At 46.7% G+C, this 18564-nt stretch overlaps 6 protein-coding genes across 10 annotated transcripts; 3 read left to right on the top strand and 3 right to left on the bottom strand.

The window, feature by feature from the left end:
* Positions 1-831: 831 nt before the first annotated feature.
* LOC117583940 (UHRF1-binding protein 1) lies at positions 832-10657 on the bottom strand. 5 transcript variants are annotated; one of them, XM_034272628.1, is made up of 18 exons: positions 10171-10657; positions 8527-8728; positions 7857-8462; positions 7098-7791; positions 6813-6842; positions 6601-6693; positions 5478-6544; positions 5328-5409; positions 4555-4699; positions 3936-4499; positions 3757-3871; positions 3188-3208; positions 2226-2368; positions 2040-2163; positions 1833-1980; positions 1597-1771; positions 1422-1539; positions 832-1067 (listed from the first exon to the last, which is right to left on the bottom strand). In XM_034272628.1, exons 1-18 carry the CDS (start codon positions 10212-10214, stop codon positions 1017-1019), a joined length of 4422 nt encoding a protein of 1473 aa, XP_034128519.1. In that variant the 5' UTR covers positions 10215-10657; the 3' UTR covers positions 832-1016. The 5 variants fall into 5 exon arrangements, with proteins under 5 accessions (XP_034128519.1, XP_034128516.1, XP_034128521.1 ...); XM_034272625.1 differs by having other exon boundaries at positions 5250-5409; XM_034272630.1 differs by lacking the exon at positions 6813-6842.
* A 703-nt stretch (positions 10658-11360) lies between these two features.
* LOC117583942 (UBX domain-containing protein 7) lies at positions 11361-13142 on the top strand. Its single transcript, XM_034272640.1, has one exon. It carries the CDS (start codon positions 11434-11436, stop codon positions 12919-12921), a length of 1488 nt encoding a protein of 495 aa, XP_034128531.1. The 5' UTR covers positions 11361-11433; the 3' UTR covers positions 12922-13142.
* A 107-nt stretch (positions 13143-13249) lies between these two features.
* LOC117583947 (inosine triphosphate pyrophosphatase) lies at positions 13250-14121 on the top strand. Its single transcript, XM_034272645.1, has 3 exons — positions 13250-13452; positions 13524-13833; positions 13899-14121. The coding sequence occupies exons 1-3, from the start codon at positions 13329-13331 to the stop codon at positions 14029-14031; spliced, it is 567 nt and encodes a 188-aa protein (XP_034128536.1). The 5' UTR covers positions 13250-13328; the 3' UTR covers positions 14032-14121.
* On the bottom strand, positions 14041-15225 carry LOC117583945 (mannose-P-dolichol utilization defect 1 protein homolog). Its single transcript, XM_034272643.1, has 2 exons — positions 14883-15225; positions 14041-14820 (listed from the first exon to the last, which is right to left on the bottom strand). Exons 1-2 carry the CDS (start codon positions 14968-14970, stop codon positions 14150-14152), a joined length of 759 nt encoding a protein of 252 aa, XP_034128534.1. The 5' UTR covers positions 14971-15225; the 3' UTR covers positions 14041-14149.
* Positions 15226-15510: 285 nt separating this feature from the next.
* On the top strand, positions 15511-17223 carry LOC117583943 (GDP-mannose 4,6 dehydratase). Its single transcript, XM_034272641.1, has 3 exons — positions 15511-15767; positions 15861-16296; positions 16351-17223. The coding sequence occupies exons 1-3, from the start codon at positions 15615-15617 to the stop codon at positions 16929-16931; spliced, it is 1170 nt and encodes a 389-aa protein (XP_034128532.1). The 5' UTR covers positions 15511-15614; the 3' UTR covers positions 16932-17223.
* A 16-nt stretch (positions 17224-17239) lies between these two features.
* LOC117583944 (39S ribosomal protein L28, mitochondrial) lies at positions 17240-18532 on the bottom strand. The gene is made up of 3 exons (XM_034272642.1): positions 18374-18532; positions 17444-18261; positions 17240-17382 (listed from the first exon to the last, which is right to left on the bottom strand). Exons 1-3 carry the CDS (start codon positions 18392-18394, stop codon positions 17316-17318), a joined length of 906 nt encoding a protein of 301 aa, XP_034128533.1. The 5' UTR covers positions 18395-18532; the 3' UTR covers positions 17240-17315.
* Between the last annotated feature and the right edge of the window lie 32 nt (positions 18533-18564).

Here is an 18564-nt window from a genome sequence, read left to right on the forward strand (position 1 = left end):
GTGTATAGTCCTTATGCATATGTACACATTGTATAACATCTATGACTTCAATTTGAAATATGAAAACTTTTAATTTAAAATTTGTAAACGCGTTGCGTTACTGACTTGAGTTCTTTTTGATTCATTTAACATGGTACAGTTGATTTAAGTTGCTTTTGATTTATGTATATATGGTATATGAACGTTAGTAGTTGTAGTAGTATACGAGTATATCTATAACAATTTTGTTTAGTTTAGTACTGCACTGTGGGGCTAGTATGATTAGCAATTGTAGCAAAAACTATGATCGATTTGATTGGAATGCAATGGGAACGCGAATATAAATTTAAAGAGCTAAGGGACGTGCCTATGCATACATAGTTATGTGTATAAGGTTATACGCATGCACATCACATCCGTGGGAATACTATTAAGTTCGATATAATAATATATTTGGACAATTGTCTTGCTAGCACACGATTACAACAGCAATGCATACAGTTACTAGAGTTCAGTTTGTTTTGATATGATCAGAAATCACAACAATATTTTCTATCCAATATCTATGGAATAAGCAGTAATATATGTACAATATCTTGGTTAGGCGCAATATCAATGACACGACTGGATCGCTTTGATTATCCTCTTTTTAAATAATTAACAATGGTGCTTCGTTAAAAGTTTGCAGCTAAAAAAGTGGCTACACAATAGATCAACATAAAAACTGTTCAAAAACTAAAGTGGTAAATGTAATGGTAAAATATTCTTTGGAACATAGCAAAAGCTGGCTGTAGCTTTAAAACGATAAAATATAGATATATGGTGTAAAAGTTTACGTATAGTTTGCTTTAAAAGTAAGTATGACGAACGGCAACGTGAGAAGTGTCCGTGTTCGGTACGGCTCAGTCTTCTGCAAAACTCAAAGTCGAATGGCGATGATGTTGAGGACGTCATGGGGTTTCTCTGACTGTCGGCATACGCTAGCGTTAGGCATTATTATTTTCACCGCAGCATTGTATGCAGTCCATGCAGTTATGCTACCTATTCCCATCATTCTTTCGGCTCATATTCGATGAGGTCAGTTGTAGCTACAGAGAGAGAGAAGGAAATGCATCAGTTAAAATCAAAGGATGGACAAAAAGGAAAGGTGCCAGTGGCGTAAACGTGTGGGAAAGCGTGCAAGCAAGGCTCAAGCGTGCCGGGAAGTAACTGACCTTTAGTCCTTGCATTATTATTTGTGGTATTCTTAAGCTTAACGTGTCTCAACTTCACGCACAACAACAACATCAACAACAACACAACAACAGGTATGTGTATTAATCAGAGAAGGTGTCAAGGAACATACAATGAACGAGTCAAAAGTGTCCAAAGAGAGAGTTAGAGACAGTGTCAAAAGGTGAGAGAAGCTAATACATGGAACTATAAAGTACAAATAAAATTACCTGCAAGGATCGTATGGTGTCCAACAATGCCTTCTTCTCCTCAAGCAATATGCTTATGTCATCCTGGGCGGCCTTCAAATACGAACGCAGCACATCAGTTTCCTGCTTGGTCTTTTGTCTGTCAAGGGCGCAAGTGTAAGTTGGTTATCAAAGATTATTCAAATATCACTAATACCTATAGCTGTCTGTGTTCACTTTGGAGTCCACGAGCTGCCTGCGCAGCTGATCGTTGTCAAGCTTCATCTGCTGCATCACCAGCTGCATGGAGAGCAATTCCCGATCGCGTTCACGAGGTGCTCCAAACAATGCGCTGCTCAGAACCTGATGTTGCCCGGCACTCATATTGGTATCTGAAATTTAAGCAACAATAATGTAATCTCGATTTATTGTTTGTTGAACTCAATGTCTTGCCTATGGGCTGAATATTTAGCAGGCCGCTCTGATCACGCTCCAAACGCATGCGTCCGATGCACAGATTGATGGGCACTGGTCCCGGTGAGGTAATATTGACTGGTGGACGGTCCTCAAGCAAGTTGATGCGAACATTTTCGAGATTTATCTAAAGCAATTCAAGTCAATAAGTAAATGCATTTGAGGTATATCGATGGAAGAGCTCACCGTGACGGGCATGGGCGGAGAGATGACCTCATCCTCAGCCAAATCGCCCAATCCAATTACGGTGCTCATCGACAGATCCATATGTATGTCTTTCACACGAATCTCCGCATGATGAGTGATCCAGCTAAAAATATTCGTAATCATGTTCATAAAATGTTGGGCGATTCAATTGGCATTGCGTCCCACCTCTGGATACGTTTACGATCAATGAGGCCTTCGATTTTGTTTGGCATGTTAAGGGTCTCCTCCAGGCGTAGACGTAAGCAGGGCGGAGCCTCGGGGTTGTATGGTGCCAGATTCCAGGCCTTACAACGTGCTCCAAATTTGGTCTGTAGTTAAATGTTGCGATCAATGACAAATGTGTAAATAAACTCTATGGGATCTGAGTAGTGTTAGCTTGGGAACACTCCCAAGGAACGACATGCAAAGCTACAGGCACACGCATGCAATGGGTGTTTTTCAGTGGTGTTTGTGGTTTGTGGGTGTTAATGGCACTTCTCTTGTTTAGGCAGCGAGTGTTTAATAGTTAGTTTTACAGGTACAATTTTGTTAGTCGTAGATCACTTGTAATCTTGTGGCTTTGTATGTTTCCGTTGCTCTAAACCGTATTCCGGTAACCTCTTTACGCTCCCAATTAACCAATTCTGTAGTTGCAAATCATAAACCATCAATAAAGCCAGTTAAGAAATGAAGAAATAATAAAATCGACCAGGAATTGGGTATAACAAGGGATGGATCAATGTGTGTAGGTACTTATTGTATGGGAAGAGCTCAGGCTAGCAAACGATTGGAGATGCGAGTAGCTACTCCTCCTGCTCAGCATGCTCAAATTACATTCGAATGAAACAACATTTCCAAACAAGAGCGCCTTGTACTTGGAATTAAATATAGAATTAAACTTAGAATTCTTGAACAATCCTTCTACTCAACTAGAGCGTTTATCAACAGAGAGCGGTTTCAAGAGGCAACTACAATTAAAATTAAATCAGCAAACCAAGTTATAGAATCGTTAAATCATTGAAAATATACAAATAAACACAATACGTTTGGGTAAATACTCGGTATATACAAAGCGAGAAAAATTAAAATGTAAATCTTAGGCATTTAATTAAGTAATTAAGTAATTTCAATTTTTGTATTGTTTATACCTTGTTTGCTTGATGCGCTATCTATTTTTGTAGTGTTGGTTGTTGTAATTGTTGAAAGTCGTGTTGAATGTCATGTAAAGGTTGTCACAGATAAATATACAAGTGTGTTCGTTCGATGTCGATTATATAGAGAAATGGCACAATAATTGTTTGGTTTTGTTTTTAGCACACATTGAGATTGATTTCGAGTATATTTAATATTTGTTTTAAGAGAGAAGAGAGATAATATAATAAGAAAATGATTATATGAGATGTTATCTTACAGAAAGTTGTTTTTTTTTTTTCAAATAATCGCATGGAGCCATTCGGCTCACAATTTGAAAATATCACAACTTTTAAGGTGTTCAATTTCGTAGATGTTCAGATAAAAGTTATCGAAACATGCAAAAAGTTAAGAAAGTTGAGCCAAAAACACTTAATTGAGCAAAATTTTCAAATGAACTGATAATCGACAAGAAATTTTCTCATCTTTGGGTATTTACAACAAAACGCAAAACAAAACATATCAGACAAAACGAAAAACAAATGAAAAATTCTAGCGAGGCATTGAGAGTGTCGAAGAAGTCTACCTGTAGCTCATCCCAAGGTATGGCACCGCACTCGTCACACGAAACGGCAGCAACCTGCAAGCGAACCGAAGACTTGGGTCCTTCCTGCTGCCGTATGAGCTCCACTGTGGTCAATCTGAAGGATAAAACGACACGTTACTTCGAAGTTCAGACGAGCACAATGGGGAGCCTGATTCAACCTAAATGTGGCCATGGAGACAAGATCGCGGCGTCGCCAGGTACTGCCCTCCGATGGCTCCGAAGGTGATGACATATTCGTCTTGTAGCTGCTCGGTTCCTCGTACACCTCACTGGCCACCTCGACCGGGGAAGCCTTCATGTTGTTGTCGGTGGTGAAGGGATTTAGGCGGAACATCACGTCCATGCAGTCCATGGTCTTGTCGTCGCCCATGACAATGGCAAAATTCTCCGAATCAGAGCTTATGTCGCTCTGTATTGAAAATGTGTCACTGGCATCATCGTTGGGTGTGCCAGACTTAATGGCCGAGTCAATGGAAGTCATAAAGCTGGAGAAGCCCTTCTTCATGGACAGCAGGCCCGAGTTGATCTCCTTCGTCAAACTGGGCACAGTGTCCGTGCCTGCACCTGAAGTGCGACCAGCGGTACTCTTGCCGCTCTTCGACGCGGAAGAAATGGATTGCGATTGCGATTGCGATTGCGTGGAGATGCCCGTATCTGGACGGGACCCCTGACTGGGCGTGGAAGAGGCCAGCGTGGGGGTGCTCTGTATCTGAACATTGTATCTGCAAAGAAGTCGACTTATAAATGAACTTGATAACTGGAACGTGATTGTCTTACCCGTGCGTATTGGGATTAGATGTATGAATGCTGCTGTCAAAAAGTGGCGGATCATTGGTGACAGGCGATGGCGACTCAACGCTGCCAAATGTGTTGCTCTTCAGCTGTTCCAACGGCGGTGGTGTGGGCCAGGTGATATTTCCGCCTGGGAATAGGTTATCCATATTATTTATACTTTGTTGTAAACCATCTTTCGAGTTACAGTTTTACGTTCACTTTACATTATTAGAGATGCACATGAATTGCCGTTTGGGTTAGTTTAGTACAAAGAAACATGCGAGATATTTGTATGTAGATAATTAGGTGAGCGTTTACCCGAAGCCAAATGGATTGGAACGGACATCCCGTGTCCATTTCGCTTCAAGTAAAACAGCTCCTAGTATAAGTGTCTATAGAAGTCCTAAGTGCCCGCTGCCTACACAAATAAAATTATTAGTTTTAAGCAAAATTACAGCACAAAGTGTGTGGGGGAAAGGAACCGCTCCTTGCTTAGAGGAGGGAAGGGAGCTACACGAATTCGGTGACAACTACAAGTGAGTCTTAGACATAGATTAGACCAATTTTGTGTGGATTTTGTCACTTCAGGGCGATATGCATCGCTCTTGATGGGTTAGTATTGGATTCTGTGAGTGTCACTTAATCATAAAACTAAAGAGAGTGAAAGGAGAGACAACAAAAGAGATATAATTTCTTACTATTCATGTGTAAATCGTCACCCAAACTAGCTGAATCGGGCACGACACTTTCAGCATCACCACCACTTGATTCCTTACCAGGTGTTGGCGATGGCATCACGAGCGTCACCTCGATCTGCGGCACAACGCAGCCAAAAATAATAGACTTTTGTTCATTTTGCTGCTGGGAAAAACCCAAAAGATTCATTAGAAAACATTCAGCTGGAGAGTAAAGGAAAGCAGATGTACCTTTTGCAGGATGCGCTCGGCATCCAGATTGAGGAAGGTGGACATCTCATTGAGCTCCTCGGCGAGCCGCAGCAGGAAGAGAAGTTGGTAGTGATCGATCTGCAGGCTGACCAGATTCGAAATGTGCGCTATGGCATGCACATCCGCAGTGCGATCGGGAGCAGCAGGAGCAGGAGGGCTGGAGCCGACACGCACATCCTCGTCACTCAGGAAGGGATTGCAGGGCTGAAGCGGTGGCAGTGGTGCCAGGCCCATGCTCTCCATGCTGGCTGTGGCGCTCTTTCCCAAATCCAGTTGTGCCTGAGCGGAGCCTGCATGCAACCAGAGCGTGATGGGCACAGCATCCACGAAGGGAATCGATTTGTTGGGTCCCAGCGATCGAGCGCCCAGGAAATCCACCCACACGGGATCCAGCTTGATGCACCACACGTCTCTGGGCTCCAGCCACATGACATAGCGGGACAGGTACTGAGTGGAGGCGGAACGCGGCAGCTGCTGACCACCCGCCGGCGACATGGGCGACATCATGCTGACATCCGAGGCCGCAACATGCGACAGTATGCGATCCGTGACAATGCACATGTCACCGTCGACCGACGGGAAGCCCGAGCCGAAGACCAGCGAGCCCTCCTGCAAAGAGTGCAGCGCCTGGGCCAAGTCCGCCCGGGAGCTTCCCATTTCACGGATGTTTGTCAGGGCAAAGCGCGACACTTGAATCTGCATCGTCTTGGGCCGATCCTTTTGGTTGGGCGCATCCAGGGCCGCCTCCATGACGACACGCGGCATAATCGCCTCCACCTTGACATCCATGTACATCAGATTCGGCTCCTGTTCCACATTCAGTGCGGCCATCTGTGTGCCATAGGAGCCATTGGAGGCAATCGAGCCGCGTGCACTATGTTGCTGCTGTTGCGACGACTGCTGCTGCAGAGTAGCCTGGGAGCCAACACTCGTGCGCATAAGACTCTCGTGCAGGTTCAAGCCAAAGGAGTTGAGCCAGAGAATGGAGCCAAGATCGAAGTGTACCTGAATGGGATTCACATGCACAAATATCTTCGAGGGTGGCACTGCAGGAAAAAGGAGATTACAACACAATGGTAATGGAATGCTTTGCAGAACTCACGTGGAAAGACAAAGTCTCCAGGGTAGTAGAAGTACGTATACTCCGCATGGATAATGGGCATCTCGGCGGGAAACGAATACCTATCCTTGTCGCCTGCAATTACGAGTAAAAGTGGGGGAAAATATGTCAGCTTTGAACAGAGCTCATGGCAGATTAGTTGGAATGCAGAATGGTAGGCTCTGTGGCACTCGATTGCGCTCTGTGATATTCACCTGAGGATTTACTCTTCCTTTTATGTTGTGCTACAATATTACAACCGACAACAACAACAACAAGAGGAACAAAAACAACAAAAGCGTTTTACGTAAATTATGATCATGACAATGGCAATGGCAATGTCAATGAGGGATTTAGCCATTGTTAATGAGATAAAAGCGAAGAGAAAAAGAGATAGGCCAAAATTTACATTAGTCAGAGATGCTGAAGTTTTGGTGGGGGATGTGTGCTAGTGTCATGTTCATTCTTGTCTGCTGTGTCTCGAGTGTCCCGTGGCATACCTGAGACGAATTCCTTTGGCATGGCCTTCTTGCCCGACGTGGTCACGCGATACAGCGTAAAGTCCTCAATCCTCAGAATCACGCACGAGCTCATCAGCTTGGCCAGGTTCTCTAGGGTCTGGCGCTGCTGAGCTGCCTGCGACATTTGGCTGCTGGCCGAGGCAGAGCCAGAGCCGGCACCTGCTGCAGCTGCCGCTGTGGGAGTGCTGCTGCCATTGGAGGCACTGCCACCAAGCTGGGAGCCTAACAAGCTCGGGTTCAGCATAACGGGTGAGGCCGGAGTGCTGCGCTCGAGCGGGGCATGAGTGGCCGGCCGATTGGGCTGGCTCAGATTGAGCACTGCCTCGCGGAAGGCATTTAGGGACTCCTTCAGCCACAACGCAGGTGCCACCGAGGCCTCCTTGTATTTGGCCCAGTGCGAGCGATCCGATTTGGCCAGATGGTACGGATAGTAGTCGACCTGGAAGGCCGTCACCGAGACTTGCAGGGCGCCGCCCTTGTCCAGGTCCGGGTAGCTGGAACGACCGTCTCCCTCGTCGTCGCACAGATGCAGATCGATGCGCTGGCTGAAGAAGTGGTACGAGGTCTCGCGCACATCGAAAGCATTAAACATGCGCTGCGCTGTCGTCGTGTGAGCTGATTCTGACAGACGGTTCTGCTGCTGCTCCACCTGGGCCTTGTACTCGGGCAGGGTCTGAAACAAACAGGCAAACAAATAGATCAAATCGAGTAATCAGTGGGGCAGTGTGCGCCACTCACCTGCATTTTGCGAGCCGCCTTTGTCTTTTGCGTGGCATGGGTGGCCGCCTTTATGAGGCCCGACAGGGAGTCAACAAAATGCAGAGCTGCCTTCAGCTGTGAGTCGGTTAGCACCCAGAGAAGATCGTCCAGGATGAGGACCAGGCGCGAAGCGAGCAGCGAACAGTCGGCCAAACGCTTCCGAATGGTTATCCGGCAACGGGCATGGTTCGTGAGCAGACGCAGGGGTGTCAGCGACTTGTCCTGAGTAGAGCTGGCCTCGATGCGTACGGTCTGCCAGGAGAGCTCCTTGAAGATCAGTATTATGCCCTTCTGGGCGTCCTTAAGTCGCGTCATGCGGAGATCGGCATTGGCCCACTTGGGAGTCTTTGACTCGACTCGAATGCGGGACATCTGCACCGAGGCGGTGAAGGCGGCACTCACAAAGTTCACGTCCACAGTGTTGACTACGATGGTGATGCCGTCAACTACCTTGTGGATGTAGCTGTACTTTCCCTGCGGCACTTGCGGCAGGGCAGCGGCAGCTGGAGATCCCGATCCTCCGCCTCCTGCATCGCGTGTCATGGGATTGCAGGTTTCGATGGTGATGCGCACCTCATCCAGCGTCTGTTTAATGGGAACATGTAAGTCGGACATGGAAAGGGACATCTCTTTGTCGGCAAGCACTCACCAGTGTGATGGGCACACTCTTAAGTTTAGTCCAACTAATGCGGAAGGAGACATGGTTGCACCAGGCCGATGTGAGGCGCAGCCAGCTAGGCAGTTCCAGCAGTTCGGTGAGCACCCGCTCGTCCAGTTCCAGGTTCGAGAGCTCCCCCTCGCCACGAAAGGTGCTCAGGTTGATTTTGTCCGAGGAGAGGTTCTTTGTGTAGCTGTGTGCGGGCCAGAGATAAGGGAAAGAGAACAAGTGTGAGTGAGTCGAGTCGTCTGCCTTGTCTTAGCAATTATTTCTGCCTTGTCGAACATGTCCCATCGTATTTACAGAAGGGGGCCGTGGGTTGTGGGTTGTGGGTTGTGGGTCTCGGGTCGTGGCGCGTGGGGTACTGTCGGCAGCAGATGGGAGCCACTCAGTCAGTTGCTACCAATTGACCCACTTCCCGCTAATGGCTGAGCATAATTGAAATCGAAATCGAAACATTGATTGGGTTAAAGCCGCGCAAGAGCGCATCCGCAGGGAAGCGCATAGCGGAGTTACTCGAGGAAAAGTTGATTCTATTAAAAGACAACTTGTTACTTAACAACTTTGACTAACTTTCGTCTCACCGAAGTCTAAAATATCCTACGAAAATGAGCAAATGAGTTTCCGCCTTCAAAGTGTGTCCAAATTCTGGCCCAAAATGATAACACCCTCAAGGGCAATGGATTAGAAAGGCTTTTTTTTACTTTTCTTTAAAATAATGTTACGGTTTGGGATGGGGAATTACGGGACAACAAGTTTACTCTGCATTTTGGCCTTGTTGGCTTGTTTGCAGCTTAATTGCGTGGAAAATAAGATGAGAAGATGGAACACAAAGGACCAAGACATTGCCAAAACAAAACAAAAAACCCCAGCACTTGTGTTGGTGTGTGTACAAATATGGATATGTATAACATATGTACATATGTACTTGGTTATATGTAAATAAGCTATTGTTAAGGGAGCTGGCAGGGCAATGTACACATTTTTTTACATTTGTGCACGATACGCGGACTAAGGAATACCCCAGAACAGTTCCTTAAACCGTAACGACACAACTGTAATAATAATTCCATAACTGCAATGTATGTATGTATGTGTGTACATATGTATGTATATGTGTACACAGTCAAAGTCACAGTGCCCTCGACCTGGCTATCGTATAATTCCTGAAGTAAACCATATTGCGGTAAACAGCTTGCAAGACGCCGTAAGCAATAAAAACACAGGAGACAGAGAGCGAAACCAAAAGTTCGTGGGGGAGAATTGGCAATCCACTTGTTACGCCAGGAGCTACCTCCACACTGGGGTGGGTGCTGGCAGGCAAAGAATAAGTGCGGGAGTGGTGGAAACTAAGCCATAAACGATAAAGAAGACATAAAAGCGGGCAGAAAGTTGGCCGACAGGTGACGAATACAGGTAGAAGGGGTGGGAAGCTGCAAAAGAATATATATGGACATGTACAGACGCAGGCAAACGCTTGGGAAAAATCAATTGAGTTTCCAGTAGCTCTGGCGTCCGCCCGCTGACCTCAAGAGCTTTAGATTACTGTGCCACCAACGCAACTGCAGCAACAATATTTATAATTCGGTTTCACGTAAACCAAACCCGTCTGGGAGAGAGCCAGCCAACACTTACATGGACAAATGCTTGAGCAATTGGTTCTTTATCAGCGAGACCATTTTAGCAACGTCAGCAGCGTATGCAAATGGAAGACGGCGTTGTCGGAGAGACGGAGATGACCAAATAAACAAATGAGCCGAGTCGCAGGCACCTCAGAATCGGTCGCACTGAAAATTCAACGTCCGCGCAGCATATCTTCGTTCGTTGGGAGTTAGTAGGAGGCACTGGGCGGCAGCAAATGGGATTCACTTTCAATATTTTTTTTTCTCGCTGTCCTTTGTATGTGAATCTTTGGTGCACCAGGCACACAGATCAATTGGAAAACTCGCGAGTGCGCTTAACTAATCCCAGCTGTGGGCCCGAGCCTCACATATTCACGTGCACTTTGAGAAGTCGGTTGATTTACAAGTCTATTAGTCATTCATGTTTGTACGTACACTCAAGTAGAAAAAGCGCACGATAAAGTTGCAAAAGCAAAAGCTGAGCGGCCGACGACGGACACAACGGCCAGCTGTCTGGTCTGCGCCTGAAGGTTTGAAGAATGAATGCGTTGATATTCTTCGATTTTAATATTCGGCTTACGATTACTGGCTAGATAGAAACTTCAGCACTGAATATACAATTGTTTACGAAAAATTAATTAGTTTCCCAAAAGATGTGCAAATTTTAAGTACTCATTTTTATTTTATTATTCATCTTAAAAGGTTTAATCATAATCGGTTTAATCAAACATTATTAAAAATTACATGTTTACCAGAAGACTATACGGTAACTACGCACTTGCTACATATTTACTACATATCTATGTAATTAGCGACAAAGACACCTGACGAGGAAATGGAAATGACAAATTTTGACAAGTTTCGCCGTAGCTCTTGCATACACTTTTTACAAGCCCTGTTTGGCAATATTTTGTTTTGAGATTTTGAAGGCATAGTGTCAGGAATTTGATGTTAAACACGATCTGTATAAATTAAAATTGTTCGCAGACAGTAGGGTCGTATGGAAAAGATAAGAAATCATCCCTGTTTTCTTTTGACAAAAATGTAATGAAAACTTCTAAATCTCTGGAGAATTGATATATCAATAAGATAAAATGATAGTTTTGGCGCAAAAAAAATCGACGAGCATTGTGTTTTGGATTCGGTATATTCTAAAACTGAGAATATTTCGTTATCCTTTTGAGGGTCTTGCGGTATATTTGATCGATAATCTGCGGTCACACTGGCGACAACTTAAAAACTAAAATTGCAAAGTATTAACTATTAAGGAGACAAAATGTCCACTAGCGATTCACCAGACGAGCTGGTGAAGCAGGTTGTGGAAATCACGGCATGCACTGCGGATGAAGCCAAACACTATTTGGGAGCCTGTGCCAACGATGTGGCAGCCGCGGTGGCCCTGTTTTTCGAGCAGGGTGGTGCTTCGGCTGCCTCGACATCATCGACTAGCGCGGGTCCTTCATTGCCAATACTGGACGATGAAGACGAGGTGCGTGCTCCCATAGCTCCGATAAGGGAACAGCTATTACTGCCAGAAGACGACAACTTCTTTGCGTCCGGTGGCAGCAACGGCAACCGGCTGTCGCGTGTCTCGCAGCGGCAGAAGGTCTGTCCTCTCCGTGACTTTGCCCGAGAGGCAGCCCTGATGGAGGAGCAACTGCAGGCCACAGGCGCTTACTCGGATCCCGGCGCCCATCGAAGGCGTCGTGAACGCTCCGCCCAAATGGTGGTCGCCGGACAGGCCATCGCGCTAAATTCACGCTCCGGTGCGGCCACAGCCACCACCACATCCCGCCTTGGTGATCTATTCCGCCCCCCCACAGACATACTCTATTCCGGAACATTGACGGCGGCCCGCGAGTTCGCCACCAAGCGGCAGCGATGGTTGCTGGTTAACGTACAAGGGGATAATTTTCAGTCGCAGACCATGAACCGCGATGTCTGGTCAAACAAGGATCTGAAGAAGTTGGTAAGGCGTCAATTCACGTTCTGGCAGGTGGACAACGACACCTCCGAGGGACGCCGCTTTGTGGCCTTTTATCACTGCGCAAAGCTGCCGTATCTGTGCATCATTGATCCCCGCACTGGCGAGGAGGTTTGGCGCAGCCCTGAGCCCACTCAGGAGAATGTTCTGTCTGATTTGAGGCAATTTCTGCGAGAGCACCGCGACTTTACCCACGAAGAAGCTCCCAGTACTTCTTCGAAACGAGCCGCCACGAACATTGAGGACGATGATATCGAGGACGTGGACCTGGATGCCGAGGCCTCGTGCTCGTCGGCCAGTTCTCGCGGAACGCCAAAGAAGCGAGCCAAGTTGCTGGAGCTCACCGAGGAAGAGCAGCTCGAGCTGGCCATCAAGAATTCGATGAACGAAAATGGAGACGCCAACAAGGTGGATGGCCAGGCCAGTGATGCCGAGAGCCTAGAGGAATTCGACGATGACGAGCTCAAAGTGGCTGCAGCTGCCGCCACCTCCTACGAAACTCAGCTGGGCGAAGCCACGGAAGAGGTGACCACTTTAAAGCTGCGTCTGTTGAATGCTCTGGGCGCCGATGAAATTGTTCAGCTCCGCTGGCCCTCGGACACCAAGCTTCAGACCCTGCGTCTATACATTCTCCAAACGCACAAGCACATCCCACAAGAGGGCTACAAGCTCATCTGCGCCTTTCCGCGCAAGTCGCTCGAGGCGGAGCACAACCAGAGCTCGCTGAAAGATCTCGGACTGCATCCCTCGGCAAATGTGCATCTCACGCTGGACGACTAGACTCCATCACTCTGTCCTCTGTCTGTCCAAATCAAGCAGCGCAACGCACTTTTCATTTAAACATTCATTTAATTGGTCTCTGGCCCCGTACCCCTGCCCCTTACTCCGCATCCCCCATACCCAAAAGCTCCACACAAACAAAAAATGCTGTCTTAAATATAAGTAACAATACATTGAATAAAACCTACTCTACTAGGAAGGCTACTTAAATCTTCCATTTCGTGTGATTGATTTTATTATAGAAAAGTCGAAATCTGAACAAATTTTGAATGCGTAACAACTTTGGCGCCAACAAGCCGAAATCAGCTGTTTCCACAAAGCACGCGACGCACCGGCGTCACCAAACACACAAATCTCTTCTCTCCAAATTATAAATTGTTTCAATTGACTCCAACAATAGGCGAGTCATGTCGAAACCAATTACCTTTGTTACGGGCAACGCCAAGAAGCTGGAGGAATTAATCGCAATCTTGGGCCCCAATTTCCCCCGTACTATCGTGTCCAAGAAAGTGGATTTGCCGGAGTTGCAAGGTTCGCATTACACACCACACGGTTTTTAATTCCCTATGGTGTATGAGTGCTCTAAAGAGTATAACTTACAGGCGAGATTGATGAGATAGCTGTGAAGAAATGCAAGGAGGCGGCGCGTCGCGTGAATGGTCCAGTGTTGGTCGAGGACACCAGCCTGTGCTTCAACGCTCTAGAGGGCTTGCCAGGGCCGTACATCAAGTGGTTCTTGGAGAAGTTGAAGCCAGAGGGATTGTTCAGGCTACTTGCCGGATGGGAAGATAAGTCCGCCGAGGCAGTGTGCACCTTTGCTTATTGCGATGGCGCCGATGCAGAGCCGAAGCTGTTTAAGGGCGTTACAGAGGGTGTGATCGTAGAGCCGCGTGGCCCCAGGGACTTTGGATGGTGAGTCATTAAAACGATTGATTATAAACAATATTATTCACAGTTGTAATGATCTTCTGATTCAGGGATCCCGTGTTCCAGCCAAAGGGCTATGAAAAGACCTATGCCGAGCTGCCCAAGTCGGAGAAAAACACAATCTCGCACCGATATCGCGCCTTGGCATTGCTGCAGAAGCACTTCGAGGCCGAAGACAACTAAAACTAAGACTTTGCTTTCCATAAACTAAGAATGAATTTATTTAATCTTTCAATATTTGTTCTACAATGTCGAGAAAATGTTCCAACTCAAGAGCTTCGAGGTATTTTAATTCTAATCTCTAATCGACCTTCTTGCTTTTGGGCTTCTTGACCTTTGCCTTGACGGCCTGTGCGCCAGCAGGTTTGTCCCAGTAGTAAATCAGCTGTGAGACAATAACTCCATTGGCGAATGTGGAGGCGCAGAAGGTAATAATCATCATTTGATCGCCAGTCTCCTGAATGGAGGTGAAGATTCGAGCCACCGATCCGGCAAACATCATGATGCATGTGGCGGCTGACAATTGGCCGGTAGATCCAGCCCTGTAGTTGGTGTACGCCTGCGACAGCTTACCCACCAACAGAATGGGAATGTTGCAGCTCTGGATGGTGAGCAATGCCTTCATTGGTGTCAAGCCAGAGTTGAGCACGTACAAAAGTGTTGCATATGCCATTAGAAATACCACTGACTGAGCCTTGCGACCGCTGAAATACAAGACCAAGACCGCAATCGTCACTGTTTGAATCGCCAGGAAGGTATTATCGCCCCAGGCACTGAAGGGATAACCGTTCATGAAGCTATAGGACATGTGAAACGAGATAGCCAAGAGATCCAGCATGACGCCCACTATGTTGATGCCTTCGCCGGACTTGTTACTGAGGATTTTCAGCACCTGGGGGACCTTAACGAGCACTGACCCGGCAATGATAGCCAGTCCAAGTCCCTTGCTCAGCAAGGCCTTGAAACAGGGAACTGCAAACAGAGTTTAATAGTTTAAAAATATTCTCCTTCAATTATGATGCCAGCCAACTTACTGTCCAAAAAGTCGTGCTCCAGGAAGTAGTTATCGTAACACTTTGGGCTCATTAGGAACAGAGCTCCTTTCCTGATAATATCAGTCATTTTTTATTTATTTTTTTTTTCCTTTTATCACAAACGAAGCGATGTACTTTGGTGCGCTGATTGTTCGGTAGTTGCGGCTGGAACCGGTCTTATCAAGCCGCTAGTCGAAAAATGAAATGGAAAGCCAGCCACACGTAACAACACCCACGGAAGAAGTAAAGGCACCCGGTTGGGAATCGCACGGCACGGAATCGGAGCTGATAAGATATTACTTCCCGCAGAATTAGTGTGGATGCGCTACGTGGTGCTAGTGACTAAGCAACCCTGTTGTACCGTGGTGAGCAGTGCTCTAAAATTGGTCACACGGGAATTTAAATAAATGCGCTTACACTTAACTTTAAGGAATAACAGACTAAAACGACTGATTGCTTATCCTATTTTAGTAACTAATTAATCAATATGATCCTTTTTTGGCATATTGTTTTGTAAGTAATATGCCTTCGTTTACCAAGGTATAAACAAGAAAATTACACACATCTTGAACCACTGTGAGTGTCCAGGCATCACAAGTCTGCCACTTTTCAGACGGATGGCAACGCTCTGCACAATAGATAAAACAGTATTGTTTACACTACGCTACGCCTACGTCGATGTGAAAACCTAGAATTTGGGCTTAGTAAAATAATTAAACTTCTCCGATTAACATGTCGAGGTGCGATGGGGCCAGTGGAAGCAAGAAACAACGATCGGAGAGCAACAGCAACAGCAGCAAGGACTTAAATGGATCGGCAGACGGCACTGGGGATGGAGGCGGATCTCGTGATAAAGTGGCGCTGATAACCGGCATAACTGGCCAGGTGTGTAACCAATTGCCAATTTATTAGTCAGAATTCAGCAACCAACCACTGCCTACGTGTTAAAAACATTTACCGCTTTCTCCATCTCCCTAGGATGGCTCATACTTGGCAGAGTTCCTGCTCAAGAAGGACTATGAAGTGCATGGGATTATCAGGCGGGCCAGCACCTTTAATACTACACGCATCGAGCACCTCTATGCTGATCCCAAGGCGCACAAGGGCGGAAAGATGAAGCTCCATTATGGGGACATGACGGACAGCAGTAGCCTGGTGAAGATTATCAACATGGTAAAGCCCACAGAGATCTATAACTTGGCAGCACAATCACACGTGAAAGTATCCTTCGATTTGAGTGAATATACGGCCGAAGTGGATGCGGTAGGCACTCTACGCATCCTCGATGCCATCCGCACTTGTGGTATCGAGAAACTTGTGCGGTTCTATCAGGCATCCACATCGGAGCTGTATGGTAAAGTCGTGGAGACGCCACAGAATGAGCAGACCCCTTTCTATCCAAGGTCGCCTTATGGTGAGAAATCGAAATAAGTCCAATCGATTCCAGTCTAAACTCTTGTTCCTACAGCCTGCGCCAAGATGTACGGCTTTTGGATAGTCATCAACTACAGGGAGGCCTACAATATGTACGCATGCAATGGAATCCTCTTCAACCATGAGAGTCCGAGGCGCGGGGAGAATTTTGTTACCAGAAAGATCACGCGAAGCGTTGCAAAGATTCTCCTGAACCAAATGGAGTACTTTGAGCTCGGAAACTTGGATTCGAAGCGCGACTGGGGGCACGCCAGTGACTACGTGGAGGCCATGTGGATGATGTTGCAGCGTGACAGTCCATCGGACTATGTGATTGCCACCGGAGAGACGCACAGTGTACGTGAGTTTGTTGAGGCCGCCTTCAAGCACATTGGACGTGAGATAACGTGGAAAGGCAGCGGCGTTGAGGAAGTAGGCATCGAAAGTAGCACCGACACTGTTCGCGTTCGCATAAACCCTAAGTATTTCCGACCCACGGAGGTGGACCTTCTGTTGGGAGATGCCTCTAAGGCCAAGCGTGAGCTGAACTGGACACCAAAGTGGAGTTTCCTGCAGCTCGTCAGCGACATGATGACTGCCGACATAGAGCTCATGAAGAAGAATCCCATTGCATAGAATAAAGCAGGGTCGACCTCAACCCTGGACTAGGACTGCAGCAAACGGCACAAAGCTCTCTGCCCCGCCCGTCCTTGCGGAGCTATAAATTATAGATAAAATAGTCTTAGGAAAGTCAACAGTGTATTGGGTTTACAACTTGTATGTTCGTTCTCTGTGTTCTCTGTGGGATTTGCAATCATTCCTTTTTCTACTTAGCAGCGTTCTTTCTGTTCTGTTTTTGATTATGTTTGTTTATATATTCTTTTCTACCAAATATAACGAATAGTTGCATTAAGTCAAGAATAAGTTTGTGGACTTGGATTTGAACTACGGACACCACAAAATATGTTTTATTTTTTCCGAGCTCAACACAGATCAAAAACAAACAGTGTGGACACGGCCTTAGGTCTCCTTCTTGCCAAATGGATTGATCTTCGACAGCCAATTGTTGGACGAGGGCGAAGATTCCCTGTAATGAAGGAAAATAAATATGAGACAATATGCATAAAGGACACTCAAACAATACTAACAGCTTGGTCAAAGCCTCAATATCCGCATCCTTGTGCTCGCTAGTCGCTGCCAGTACATCTGGTCTTTCAAGCTTGCCCGCTTCTCTGATGCCCGCTTCCCTGAGCTGTTCAATCAATTTACTACGAAACTCCACCTTGTGAGGCTTTACGTTTTCCGCATCGCGCTGCTGCTGCTGGAGCTTACGAATGGCCTCCAGGTATGTGTGACCATACCAATCGATTTCCTCGGGTGTATACGGCTCCAAGTACCGGCTGTATTCCTTGAGGACCTCCTGCTGGTGCTGAGGCTCATCTGCCAAGGCGGGGCAGCCTGCGTTGAGCGCTAGCAGAAGTTGACGCTTCAGCTTCAGGGCCAAAGCCGAACGCAGGTCGCAGGCCAAATTCTTTAGCAGATAATGATCAAAGCCATGGCATTCATGAATCTGATCCAGCGTGCGCTCGGTAACAACTACGGAAATGTACTCGTTCAGAACCTGGCTGTGTACTACGGAGCGACGGAGCTGAGGCACCCAAAAGTGTGGAACGCGCCGCTTCGTCTGATTCCGCTTTTGGAAGCCCTTGATCACTGCCTCGCCACCCCAAATTCCTTGGTGCGATTCAGGGGTATCAATGAGGGGCAGAGGAATATCCTGCACCGGCTTAATGGCATTTGTGACCTCGTCGCGCTCCCACTCGCTCTCCTTGGGTATATAATGCACAGCGGCTGGCTTCGTTAGCTTCCATTCCCGCCAAAACTTCTTGTAGGCATCGGGAAGCTGGGCTCCCAAACCCTTGTCAAAGCGACCTGGACGCCTCCAGCCATTCAACAGCTTTAAGCCCTACGAAGGTAAAACATTTGTTAGAGTTAAAGTTTACATTTACCGAGCTATTGCGTCACAGATATGTGAGAGAGAGGCGCGGGTTGGCTGAGAATTGGAAATTTGCACTTACCTGTGGTGTGGCGTGCGCCATAGTTTAACTATACACAAATACCCGTTGTTGTATACTAAAAACTATGATAAACAGTCTTTATGATGAAATTTGTATTGAATTCGCAGATTTTGGCAGACCACGGCTCGCTTCTTCTTCCCGTTTGAAGGGAACAGCTGTTTCCATGATTGTTCCGGTTGTTTAAAACATCG

The sequence above is a fragment of the Drosophila guanche genome, unplaced genomic scaffold (assembly GCF_900245975.1).
Source record: "Drosophila guanche unplaced genomic scaffold, DGUA_6, whole genome shotgun sequence".
NCBI classification, from domain to species: Eukaryota; Metazoa; Arthropoda; class Insecta; order Diptera; family Drosophilidae; genus Drosophila; species Drosophila guanche.